Raw genomic sequence first — 13,620 nt, forward strand, 5'->3', positions numbered from 1 at the left:
AGGAGCACCCAAATACATAAAACAATTAATCACAAACAGAAACAATCTTATGGATAAGAATGTGCTAATAGTTTAATAGTCCACTTATAGCAATGGATAGATCAACAAGACAGAAAATCACTAAAGAAACAACGGACTTGAATGACACATTGGATCAGATGGATTTGACAGATACAGTTAGAACTCTATATCCTGAGACCATGGTATTCACTGACTTCTCAGGAGCGCATGGCACATTCTCTAAGTTAGAACACATACTGAGACACAAAGCAGCCCTTAAAATAAATGTAAAAAAATTGAGATCATACCATGCACACAATGAGATCACAATGCTATGAAACTTGAAACCAATCAAAGGAAGAAGTCTGGAAAAACTCCAAACAAATGGAGGTTAAAGAACACCCTACTAAAGAACAAATGGGCCAATCTGCAATTAGAGAAGAAATTTAAAATTATATGAAAACAAATGTAAATGAAAATACAACAATCCAAACTCTATGGGATACAGCAAAGGCAGTCCTAAGCAGAAAGTACATTGCACTCCAGGCAGATTTCAAGAAATTAGAAAAAGTGCAAGTAAAAAATCTAACAGCTCACCTAAAGGAACTAGAGGGAGAGCAACAAGAGCACCCCAAACCCAGTATAAGAAGAGAAATAATAGGTCTCATTGAACGCGGTGCTAGCTTTCCAGGTAGCTGATTTCTTCCCCAGCCGGGCCGGGCCCACCCAGAAGCAACCATGTCTAAGGGACCTGCAGTTGGCATCGATCTTGGCACCACCTACTCCTGTGTGGGAGTTTTCCAGCACGGGAAGGTGGAAATAATTGCCAACGATCAGGGAAACCGGACCACCCCAAGTTATGTCGCCTTTACTGACACCAAACGATTGATCGGTGATGCTGCAAAGAATCAAGTTGCAATGAATCCCACCAACACAGTTTTCGATGCCAAACGCCTGATTGGACGCAGATTCGACGATGCTGTTGTCCAATCTGATATGAAGCATTGGCCTTTCATGGTGGTGAATGATGCTGGCAGGCCCAAGGTCCAAGTAGAATACAAGGGAGAGACCAAAAGTTTCTATCCAGAGGAGGTGTCTTCTATGGTCTTGACAAAGATGAAGGAAATTGCAGAGGCTTACCTTGGCAAGACTGTTACCAATGCTGTAGTCACAGTACCTGCCTATTTTAATGACTCTCAGCGTCAGGCTACCAAAGATGCTGGAACTATTGCTGGTCTTAATGTGCTTAGGATTATCAACGAGCCAACTGCTGCTGCTATCGCTTATGGCTTAGACAAAAAGGTTGGAGCTGAAAGGAATGTGCTGATTTTTGACTTGGGAGGTGGCACTTTTGATGTGTCAATCCTCACTATTGAAGATGGGATCTTTGAGGTCAAATCTACAGCTGGAGACACCCACTTAGGGGGAGAAGACTTTGACAACCGAATGGTAAACCATTTTATTGCAGAGTTCAAGCGCAAACATAAGAAGGACATCAGCGAGAACAAGAGGGCAGTCCGTCGCCTCCGTACTGCTTGTGAGCGCGCCAAGCGCACACTTTCTTCCAGCACCCAGGCCAGTATTGAGATTGATTCACTATATGAAGGAATTGACTTTTATACCTCTATTACTCGTGCCCGGTTTGAAGAGTTGAATGCTGACCTGTTTCGTGGCACCCTGGACCCTGTAGAGAAAGCCCTTCGGGATGCCAAGCTTGACAAGTCTCAGATCCACGATATTGTCCTGGTGGGTGGTTCTACACGTATCCCCAAGATCCAGAAACTTCTACAAGACTTTTTCAACGGGAAGGAACTGAATAAGAGCATCAACCCTGATGAGGCTGTTGCTTATGGTGCAGCTGTCCAGGCAGCCATCCTTTCTGGAGACAAATCTGAAAATGTTCAAGATTTGCTGCTGTTGGATGTCACTCCTCTTTCTCTTGGCATTGAGACTGCTGGTGGGGTCATGACCGTTCTCATCAAGCGCAATACTACCATTCCTACCAAACAGACCCAGACCTTCACTACTTACTCTGACAACCAGCCTGGTGTACTCATTCAGGTTTATGAAGGTGAGCGTGCCATGACCAAGGATAACAATCTACTGGGCAAGTTTGAACTCACAGGCATACCTCCTGCCCCCCGTGGCGTTCCTCAGATTGAAGTCACTTTTGATATTGATGCTAATGGCATTCTTAATGTCTCTGCTGTGGATAAGAGTACAGGGAAAGAAAACAAGATCACCATCACAAACGACAAAGGTCGTTTGAGCAAGGAAGACATTGAGCGCATGGTCCAGGAAGCTGAGAAGTACAAAGCTGAAGATGAGAAGCAGCGGGACAAGGTGTCCTCCAAGAATTCCCTGGAATCCTATGCATTCAATATGAAAGCAACTGTTGAAGATGAGAAACTTCAGGGCAAGATAAATGATGAGGACAAACAGAAGATTCTGGACAAGTGTAATGAAATCATCAACTGGCTGGATAAGAACCAGACTGCAGAAAAAGAAGAATTTGAACATCAGCAGAAGGAGTTGGAGAAGGTGTGCAACCCCATCATCACAAAGCTGTACCAGAGTGCAGGAGGCATGCCTGGAGGAATGCCCGGAGGCTTCCCTGGTGGCGGTGCTCCTCCCTCTGGTGGTGCCTCCTCCGGGCCCACCATTGAGGAGGTTGATTAAGCCAACCTGAGAATAGGTCTAGCATTGTTCCACACAAAACATTTGAAGGACCCAAATTTGTAGCAAATTCCATGGCAGTTTTAAAGGAGCTGCTATAGTTAATAAACTGGGCATTCTTGATACTTGAATATGGAATATGTGCACAGGGAAAGAAATACAACATTGCACTTTATAAGCACTGTATTGTGAAGTGGAAAATGCAATGTCTTAAATAAACTGTATTTAAAATTGAAAAAAAAAAAAAGAAGAGAAATAATAAAAAACAGGACAGAAATAAACAACATAGAAACCAAAACCAAAACCAAAACTAAAAAACAGTAGAACAGATCAATGAAACCATGAGTTGGTTTTTTGAAAAAAATAAGCAAAATTGCCAAACCTAGCCACACTTCTCAAAAAGAAAAGAGAGAGCACCAAATAGACAAAATCATGAATGAAAATGGACTTATTACAACCAACACCTCAGAAATACAAGCAATGATCAGGGAATACTATGAAAAATTATATGCCAACAAACTGGACAACTTAGAAGAAATGGACAAATTCCTAAACACACACTCACTACCAAAATTCACATGGGAAGAGATAGAAAATCTGAACAGACCCATAATTAGTGAAGAAATGGAATCAGTTATCAAAAATCTCCCAACAAATAAGAATTCGGGGCCAGATGGCTTCCCTGGAGAATTCTACCAGACACTGAAAACAGAATTAATACAGATTCTTCTCAAGCAACTCCAAAAAATAGAAATCAAAGGAAAACTTCTGGACACCTTCTACGAAGACAGCATCACTCTGATTCCCAAGCCAGACAGAGACCCAGCAAAAAAGAGAAGTACATGCCAATATCCTTGATGAATTCTGATGCAAAAATCCTCCACAAGATACTTGCAAATCAAAATCAACAGCACATAAAAAGAATTATCCACCAAGATCAAGTGGGACTCATTCCTGGGTTACAGAGCTGGTTCAATATTCACAAATCAATCAATGTGATGACATCACATTAATAAAAGAAAAGATAAAAACCCTATGATCCTGTCGATAGATGCAGAAAAAGCATTTGACAAAATAGAGCATCCTTTCTTAATAAAGACCCTCGAGAAAGTCGGGATAGAAGGAACTTACTTAAATATCTTAAAAGCCATCTATGAGAAGCCCTCAGCTAACATCATCCTCAATGGGGAAAAACTGAGAGTTTTCTCCCTTGAAATCAGGAACACGACAGGGATGTCCACTCTCACCACTGTTGTTTAACATAGTGCTGGAAGTCCTAGCATCAGCCATCAGATAACAAAAGGAAATCAAAGGCATCAGAATCGGCAAAGAAGAAGTCAAACTTTCACTTTTCACCCATGACATGATACTCTACATAGAAAACCCAATAGACTCCACCAGAAGCCTACTAGAACTGATCAAGATTTCAGCAAAGTTGCAGGGTACAAAATCAACGTACAGAAATCGGTTTCATTTTTATACACCAACAATGAAGCAACAGAAAAAGAAATCAGGAAACTGGTCCCATTCACAATTGCACAAAAAAACATAAAATACCTAGGAATATACCTGACCAAAGATATAAGAGATCTGTATGATGAAAACTATAGAAAACTTATGAAGGACATTGAAGAAGACACAAAGAAATGGAAAACATTCTATGCCTATGGATCAGAAGAATAAATATTGTTAACATGTCATTCCTACCCAAAGCAATCTACACATTCAATGCAATGCAAATCAAAATTGCACCAGCATTCTTCTCAAAACTAGAACAAACTATCCTAAAGTTTGTATGGAACCACAAAAGACTCCGAATAACCAAAGTAATACTGAAGATGACAATCAAATGGGAGGCATCACAATCCCAGATTTAGCCTCTACTACAAAGCTGTCATCATCAAGACAGTATGGTACTGGCACAAAAACAGACACATAGACCAATGGAATAGAATAGAGAACTCAGAATTGGACCCACAAATGGTTGGCCATCGAATCTTTCGCAAAGCAGGAATGAGTATCCAATGGAAAAAAGACAGGCTCTTTAACAGATGGTTGAAGAACTGGAGAACTGGACAGCAACATGCAGAAGAATGAAACTAGACAATTTTCTCACACCATGCACAAAAATAAACTCAAAATGGATAATGGACCTGAACGTGAGACAGGAAACCATCAAAACCCTGGACAAGAAGCAGGCCAACTCTCTTGACCTCAACCGCAGCAATTTCTTACTTGACATATCCCCAAAGGCAAGGGAATCAAGAACAAAAATGAACTATTGGGACCTCATCAAGATAAAAAGCTTCTGCAGTGAAAAGGAAGCAATCAATAAAACTAATAGGCAACTGACAGAATGGGAAAAGAAAGTTACATATGACATATCAGATAAAGGGTTAGCACCCAAAATCTTTAAGGAACTCACCAAACTCCACACCCGAAAAACAAATAATCCAGTGAAGAAATGGGCCAAAGATATGAACAGACACGTCTCCAAAGAGGACATCCAGATGGCCAACAGACACTTGAAATGATGCTCAGCGTCCCTCATCATCAGGGAAATACAAATCAAAACCACACTGAAATACCACCTCACGCCAGTCAGAGTGGCTAAAATGAATAAATCAGGAGACTCTAGATGCTGGCGAGGATGTGGAGAAACAGGCACTCTCCTACACTGTTGGTGGGAATGTAAACTGGTGCAGCCCCTCTGGAAAACAGTGTGGACGCTCCTCAAAAAATTAACAATAGAACTCACCTAGGACCCAGCAATAGCACTGCTAGGAATTACCCAAGGGATACAGGAGAGCTGATGCATAGGGCACATGTACCCCAATGTTCATAGCAGCACTCTCAAGAATAACCAAAACATGGAAAGAGCCTAAGTGTCCATCCAGGGACGAATGGATCAAGAAGAAGTGGTTTATTTATACGATGGAATACTCCATGGCAATGAGAAAGAATGAAATCTGGCCATGTGTAGCAACATGGATGCACCTTGAGGGTGTTATGCTGAGCGAAATAAGTCAGGCAGAGAAGGACAGATACCATATGTTTGCACATATAGGTGGATATGCAGGAACTTAATGGAAGGCCATGGGGGAGAAGAAGGGGAAAAATATTTGGGAAGAGGGAGGGAGGCAAACCATGAGAGACTCTTGAATGCCGAGAACAAACTGAGGGCTGATGGGGGTCGGGGAGAGGGGAAGGGGGTGATGTGTATGGAGGAGGGCACTTGTGGGGATGTGCCCTGGGTGTTATATGGAAACAAGACAATACACTATTATAAAAAAATATGTAAATAAAAGGAGAAGAGGTTCCTTAGCATAACCAAAACAGATATGTTTTTTTCTATTAATAAGTCTGTATCTTGGGTGGTAAAAATTAAGATGCCTCACTTTTTATTTTTAAATCTGCATTCACATGTAAGGACTTTGAGACTCAGAAATGGATTTCTCCAGGAAAACTTAACCGATTTACACCATGCACTTAGAGTTCAGTTCAGGATCAATGCTTTCATTACTGGACACCCTATCACTTTCTGGAAGTAACAGTTCCTGGAATGTTAAAACATTTCACATTTGCTATTGGTGGTAAACTAGAATTTATGACCTATCCTGGTTGGCACTAAGAGCCCCATTTTCCCTGTCCAGCCTGCACATTGTCCTCACCAGAAAGAATAAGTTTTCACCATTTAGGCAAGTTACATATGAGATGGTTGCTGAGGTTTAGGAAGCACTTATGCAGCCTTCTTCAGTTTCATGCACAAAGATAGAGCAGGTAGCATTTACTATGAATAAATCAATAAGACTGACACACTAGAAATGCAGTTTGAAAAGGGCAGCCACCTTCTAAAAGCTTTGGAAGCTCACTTTTAACTTTAGAGAGATGGGTGAAAGTTGAAATTCACATAGTGGGATTATAACCATTATCTTTTTTTCATGTGTATAAAAGAACTATAATTTACTAGGACTTATGGCAACAGTAAAAACATTTTTAAGAGATGAAGAAACATAAAAATTGCACTTTAATGCCTCAAGATATTTTGTTTATTCTTAAAAAAAAGTTATTTGTTTTTATTCAGTGCCCATGTATTGGTCAGGAATTAGGACAATGATTGCAATGGGAGAGAGAGCAGAAACCCAATGTAAACTGTCATTCTGTTCAGAATAAACTTCCTTTAATAAAATCAGAGAATAGTAGATATTCCTACCCAGTAACATATTATTTTCTGATTAATAACCACAAGACACATTTTAATGTGGATATTTATAAAGCACGAAGCTGTGATACCACTATGTTTTGGTTTACAGCCCTTACCTGGGGTACTAGCATTCTGACTTCAAAAACATTTTCAGGAATGCAATGTTTGTGGCTATCAGTGGTAAGTAAGAACTGTGGAGAACAAACTAACTCCTATGTAACATTTTCAAGTGTTTTATAGGCAAATCATGATCTATTTCTAAAAGCTACGATATAGTAATGCGGCAGGTAACAGAGCTAATCCATTTTTAAACAGTCATGTTCAGAAGAAAGGGAATATAGAGATACTTGTTGCTAATGCTTAACACAGCTTCCAGAAAAGTTTATTCATACACATCAAACTTTGCAAGATTTCCTCAAAACCTAGGCAGGCAGCATTTGATTTCAGGCTGCTTCATTGTGTAACAGATAAAAGGTTTATTTAAGCCTTCTCAGTTCTGGAGATAGATTTTAACCACAGATAATTCTATGAGTTTAGAAACTTCTGTTTTACTTTATGGCTTATTGCATGCAGAGTGGGTAAAGGTAACATAATTAGTGGAAGGGACTGAATTTAAAAGTCATGACATGTTATTTTGCCACCTTTTAAAGTTATTTTTAATCACTGTTGTGCTATATTATTCTGGAACCATGGAATAAGTTGGAAGGTTGTGGAGAGAACAGAATAATAATACAGGATGAAGGTATGGCTTCTGTGTTCTAAATGTCTTACAATAGACTGGAAAACTCAGACAAATACACACATCAGATGAGAGCCATTGAAACAGAAGTCCACAATGTATAGATTGAGAATAGAGAAGGCTTGATTTTATGTTGCCATTTGAGTGCACTCATATGGCACAAGTATTTCTCCTACATGTTACAAACACAGAAAGTTAACTGGATATCATATCATAAAATCAAATAAGTAGAAACCAATGTGTGTGTTATGCCTGTAGCTATTTGTTTGCAGGAGAGGAAGAATAGTGGGTGGGGAAGAAGACTCCTATTGTACTTATATCAGGAAAAATGTCATGACATTTCCAATTTAGAATCTCTGTTCTACCAGCCAAGTTCGTTTTTTCTGATACATAATTTATATTTCCCTTCATTCTTTACTTTAAGAGCTGCGAAATTTTGTTCCCTGTATTTTCCAAAACAATTCAGTTTTCACTCTCAGCTGGCATGCTTAGCTTAGCAAACAGAAGCCTGGTGATTAGTAGAACCACAAACATTTCCTAATGCATGCCCTTTGGGGGGCCCTATGACCCTCAGGAACATATCCTAAGGATCCTATTAAGATATTCATTTCAGAAAAATAAGGGCCTCCCTCGGGTATACATATGCTGCTATAAATTGAAGATCTTCTCAATATAGTTATATAGATATGAAGAATCTCTGTGATTCAAATTCTTCTGGGGGAAGGGAGTTGTGCTAGTTAGAAACTCCCTAGCCTATTTTCCCCAAATGTAAAACTTCCTCATTTAATGAATGTTGGTAACCCAACATCTCAGAAACAAAATGTGTGGTAGTAGAACAATCTCTCTCCCTACTCCTCCTCCATCCTGCTTCCTCTCTTTTCCAGTTTCTCCATCTATCTCTTTTTTAAAACCAACATATCATTCCAGGTGTTGAAAATTATGAGTGAGAATCAAGATTCAAAACAGTGATCCGAGTGAGTAAGAGAAAGAATTTCTTTTAGAGAAAGAATGAGAGAGAGGTTGGAGAAAACAGTGACAGAGATAGAAGGAGCACAGGGAGAACAGTTAACACCTATTTCACATCTACAGAACTTTGTGACTTGACCACGTAGGGTCAATGAGAAGAACAAGTTTTGGTTCATTTAGTTGGAAAAATTGTTGAAGGAGGTTCTATTCATTCTAATAGATATTACTGAGAGGAAGATTATTTATAGATGATATATATATATATATTATTAGAAAAAATGTATTTGAAATAATTAGTGATAAATTGCAAGCTCTCATTAAGCAGAGGGTGCAATATATTGGTTGTCATGTTAAAGAACCAGACTTCAGGTGGTTACTTAGATTTCCCTGAGTTTGGTAATGTGAAAAAATGCAAATGGGTAAGGTTTCATGGAAGGGGCAGATAGAGAAGAAGATTCTTTATGGAGATCTAGGGACCATTTAAGGGATGGATATATGAGGAAGAGTGTAAAACAAAATAATAAAAGGAAATGAGACTTAGAATGAACTATAAGAAGAGTAGGAGACAAGAAACATGCTTTTCAGGAAATTGAGGAGAAAGGATACTTAAGAAGTGGGTAATATCCAGTGGAGAGAAATGCTGCCAAGAAATTAAGAAAAATCAAGGCTAACATAGCCATTGACTTTGAAGTTAGGAGAATCCCAGCAAATTCCAGTCTTGAGTCTTGGTAAGAAAAGGAAAATTGCAATAAGTTGAATAGTGATGGATAATGAGGAAGTGATAGCAGAATGCTGATTACTCTTCTAATTAATTTGTCCATGACAGGAAGTGGGAATTCACACAGTAATAGAAGAGGATAGAAAATGTGCGTGTGGGTGGGTGGGTGATGAGAGCATGAGTTTCTTGAAGTTCTTAGAATAAACTGAAATAACACAGGTTTTAAAAATTTCATTAAAAAGTTATAAAAGATGCGACTATGGAAAATAAGATACTATGTATCACTATTTAATTGATATTAAAAATATTTGTCACCTTCCTCTGTGACTAAAATCGAAGAAATCTGTCAAAACCAAAGCTAATTCTTTCCTTGCTAATGTGAAGTTCCTAACAATGCTAGTAAAGAGGAATTCCTATCTAATCATAGTAGCTAAATTTTAAGAACTGAAGTAATCCTGTATTTATTGATGTTCTCCAAGTGTTTTATAGGATGTGGTGTGTGTGCGCGCGCGCGGTTGTGTGTGCATGTGTGTGCGCGCGCGTGCGCTCTTGTCCTTGATTTATTTATAAACCAATGCTTCCTTTTGAACACAGGAAACTGTAACCCATCATCTCCTGTTCAGTGTGCTAAGTGTTGGTTTTGTACATAGATGGACGCACAGAATCAAGGAAGGCTCCCCGTTTGCTGCCTAAAGCCAGAAATTACCAGGCTTGAACATCATATGAATCAGGAAAACATGCAGGCATTTTTTCCTTTTTCATTTGACATCTATGCTTTCAAAGGAAACACCCAATTACTGGTATTCTATGAAAGATAATCCTAATAGGTATAATGAAATATAAAATTAGTTGAAAATTTTTTATTCAGCATTCATTTTTTAAGAATGGAAATACATTTAAATGTGTGTAGCAAGATTTTTAATCCATGCAATGTTTTTATTATTTTTCTAGAAACAAAAATAACTCATGAATATATTTTATTATATTTATCTAGTTTTACTTTACTTTATTAAGAGATATATTTCAATGTTTCCCTAGTATCCATAACATCTTCCAAATTCTCTTCAGAATGATCTAGATACTCACTTTAACTCCATTGATTAAGGAGAGGATCTGAACCATCTGAAGGGCAGAAATGTCATCTACTCTCTCAAAAATTAAATATATTACTGCTATATGTCTATGCTCTACAGAACAATAAGGATTGATGATAGTATACCCTTTGTGTTTGAATTGGTCTCACATGCTAAATTAAAAAAAAAATCATTGGAAAAATGTGTTTTTTTCTCTCAGTAGCAAGGCATTATTTTATTTCTTGCTTAATTTATATCGCTATTATAGAAATGCTTATTCTCTTTCCTCTATATCAACCTATCCAGACCAATAAAGGGAAATATTTAAAAGTTAATAACACAACTATGACTTTTACTGGTGTCAGGAGTTTGTCAAAACAAAAGCCAATCCTTTTATCCTATGCTTCAGAAAACAGACTCTGACGCCCCTCATCGTGCCAAAAAGAAACTTGCACACATACCCAAGGCTGAGTTACAGCAGTGCTGTACCAAACACACAGAGGAAAGAAGTGTCGACTTGAGGTAACTCACTCACTGTGCAACTGGACATCTAAACTACCACATCATCTTTTTTCCTCAATTACTGCAACAGCTGCTTCATGGATCTCTGTGCCCCCATCTTTGCCTCCCTATAGAATATTCACCACACAGTACCCAAGATGACCCTTCTAAAACAGAGCAGCAAGTATGTGTTAGCCCTCTGCTCAAAAGCACCGCGAGACTACAAATTGACCCACTGCCTCCCTCTGACCTTGTCTGCTGTCCTGCTATCTCTTGTTCACCGCATGCCAGGCAGGCAGACTTCCAGGATGGTCTCCGTATCTCAGGCAGTCTCCCACCTTCAGGCTTTTCTACTGGCAATTCCTCTGCCTGGGATGGGTTTTCTTACCACATTCAGCTTTTTCTTAAAAGTCACCTATTCCTTGAAAACCTAACTCAAGACTGCTACCCCCTCCTCTTCATTCCTATCCTCATTTATGTGCTGCATGTTTTCCATAGCGCTAATCACCTTCTAATTCATTACATAGTCATTTTAATTCTGTTTATTGAACTTCTCCTCATAACAGAACATAATAAACACAAAAGTAGGCATGTCTGAGTCTTTTGTTCACTGTTGAACCCCAGGACCTAATACAGAACTTTGCACAGAGTGTGTATTCAATAAATAACAGAAAAATAAATGAGCATATATTTTCCTAACTATAAAAATTCAGACAATAATTCATTTTTTTAAAAAAAATTGAAAATTAAATAAAATATGCTATAGTTAGCCCACCAGTAGGCACACAGAGCACTGTGATGGTGTCTTTATTGTGCTGCCATTATTGATGCTGTTTTCATCAACTGAAGATACATAGTATCATTTAAGAAAATGAACTGGGCAAGCTGTTAACCAATTATGCATACATATGTACATGTATGCATGTACACACTTTACACACTCACACAATCTTTGGAAGACATGCTGAAGCTTGATTTTAAAGTGAAGTGACTTATTCCATTTGTTTGTTTTTTTTTCCCAGACCCTGGCAAAGAGATTGCCTAGTGATTAACAATCTACAGAGTGGTGACTCTCTGAAAAAGACATCAGGCAGAATGTCACATTAGGAAGTAGTGTTATGAGCAGAATCAAATTCCAACATAGTGACTGCAATTGGAAATCAAAGAATAGTCAAAAGTATTTTTTAAAAATTCCCTCTTTCTGTCTCTGTCTCTCTCTCTCTACCCCCCCTCCACACACACACACCTGTCAGCATCAGTAAGGCATTTTTGTATATCTAAAGGTCAATACATCATTTTGGTAAAGCTAGTATCTTCACTTTGGAACCACTTTATGGACTACCAATGAATACTTTTCAAGATGCTGTTGTTACATCTGTATTCATTGTCAATCCATTATAAAATCTGGATGTTTTCTAATCTGTGATTATAGACATCAATGTATTTTGCTGCTTCACAAAAATATATGTGTATTATAAGAGAAAGTATGATTAAGTTGTAATAGAAATGACCATGTCTTTTTAGTTACTATTTAGATTACCATGTCATTTAATCCAAAAAGATTAATTTTACTTTTATTTTAGTGAAGAAGATCGATTAATGAAATAGAGTGAAATTTTCATTTGGTTAATTAATCAAATGAGGATCATCTCATATCTATCATCAAAAGCTAAAGCTGTTAAGTCATGAAAATAAATTTATTCTCTATGCATGTGACTCAGCTTAGAGCACTAGGTATTTCTTCTAGGTATTGCTCCTACACATTGTACTAGGTAGGTACTGAGATGTATCAGGATGGAATAAAATAGAGATGCCAAAAAGAACACGCTAGAAGAGTTAATTGTTCTCATATACAGAACAACATCTATGTGTTTGAATCTTGAATTCGATTTATCAAAGTTTCCTAGTTCTGGATTTTATCTAAAACTGAAAGGTAATTGCCTTTGTTTCCCTTCTTAATGAATATGAATTTTTCTACCAAATTCATTATATTTGTAATTATTCTCATAAGCAATTTTTGTAACATTTAAAAACTTTTAAGTTTGCTTTAACTCAATTAAAAAGGAAAATTTAGTCATTATAGTACAAATCTGAATATTTTACACAGATTTCCTTTAGGTGTAATCTCTCCTTTTTCTTTGTGTAAGATCTGAATGGTTAATGAGAACTTATAATTTTACCTAAATACTTTTTTTTTTAATGTTTTATTTATTTCTAGGAGAGAGAGAGAGAGAGAGAGAGAGAAAGAAAGCGTGAGCAGGGTCGGGTCAGAGAGAGAGGGAGTCACAGACTGAAACAGGCTCCAGGCTCTGAGCTGGCAGTCAGCACAGAGCCCGACGCGGGGCTCGAACCCACGAACCGCGAGATCATGACCTAAGCGAAAGTCGGACGCTTAACCGACTAAGCCACCCAGGTGCCCCCTAAATACTTTTAAACTACAGTGTACCATGGACATTTTGGATGTTAGCAATTACAGACTAGTTTTTATATGAAGCCATTTAAAAAATTGTCTCAAAAGTTTATAAATTTTTTAAATTATTAACTTTAATATAGATTTTATTGATACATACATACACTCAAGAAACCAAAACAGACACATTGCACAGTTTTTTTGTTTGTTTTTCACTTTTGTATGCAGTACTTTTGGAAATATTATGTAAAAATATATAAAAAGAAACTGACCTTTAAAAATAGTACTTACTGAGTAATGTCAGCAACATGATGGGATAAAAAGCACTCACCC

At 37.9% G+C, this 13,620-nt stretch overlaps 1 protein-coding gene across 1 annotated transcript; it reads left to right on the plus strand.

Annotated features, from left to right (window-relative positions):
* The first annotated feature begins 666 nt into the window (after positions 1 to 666).
* Positions 667 to 2,807, plus strand: LOC120249032 (heat shock cognate 71 kDa protein-like). The gene has a single exon (XM_039257512.1). The coding sequence runs from the start codon at positions 739 to 741 to the stop codon at positions 2,677 to 2,679; it is 1,941 nt and encodes a 646-aa protein (XP_039113443.1). The 5' UTR covers positions 667 to 738; the 3' UTR covers positions 2,680 to 2,807.
* Positions 2,808 to 13,620: the final 10,813 nt, after the last annotated feature.

This window comes from Hyaena hyaena, unplaced genomic scaffold, assembly GCF_003009895.1.
Source record: "Hyaena hyaena isolate Hyena2069 unplaced genomic scaffold, ASM300989v1 scaffold_625, whole genome shotgun sequence".
Taxonomy (NCBI): Eukaryota; Metazoa; Chordata; class Mammalia; order Carnivora; family Hyaenidae; genus Hyaena; species Hyaena hyaena.

Bases quoted from the DNA above. Each gene is read 5' to 3' on its own strand.
- LOC120249032 (XM_039257512.1), top strand. From the start codon at position 739: ATGTCTAAGGGACCTGCAGTTGGCATCGATCTTGGCACCACCTACTCC.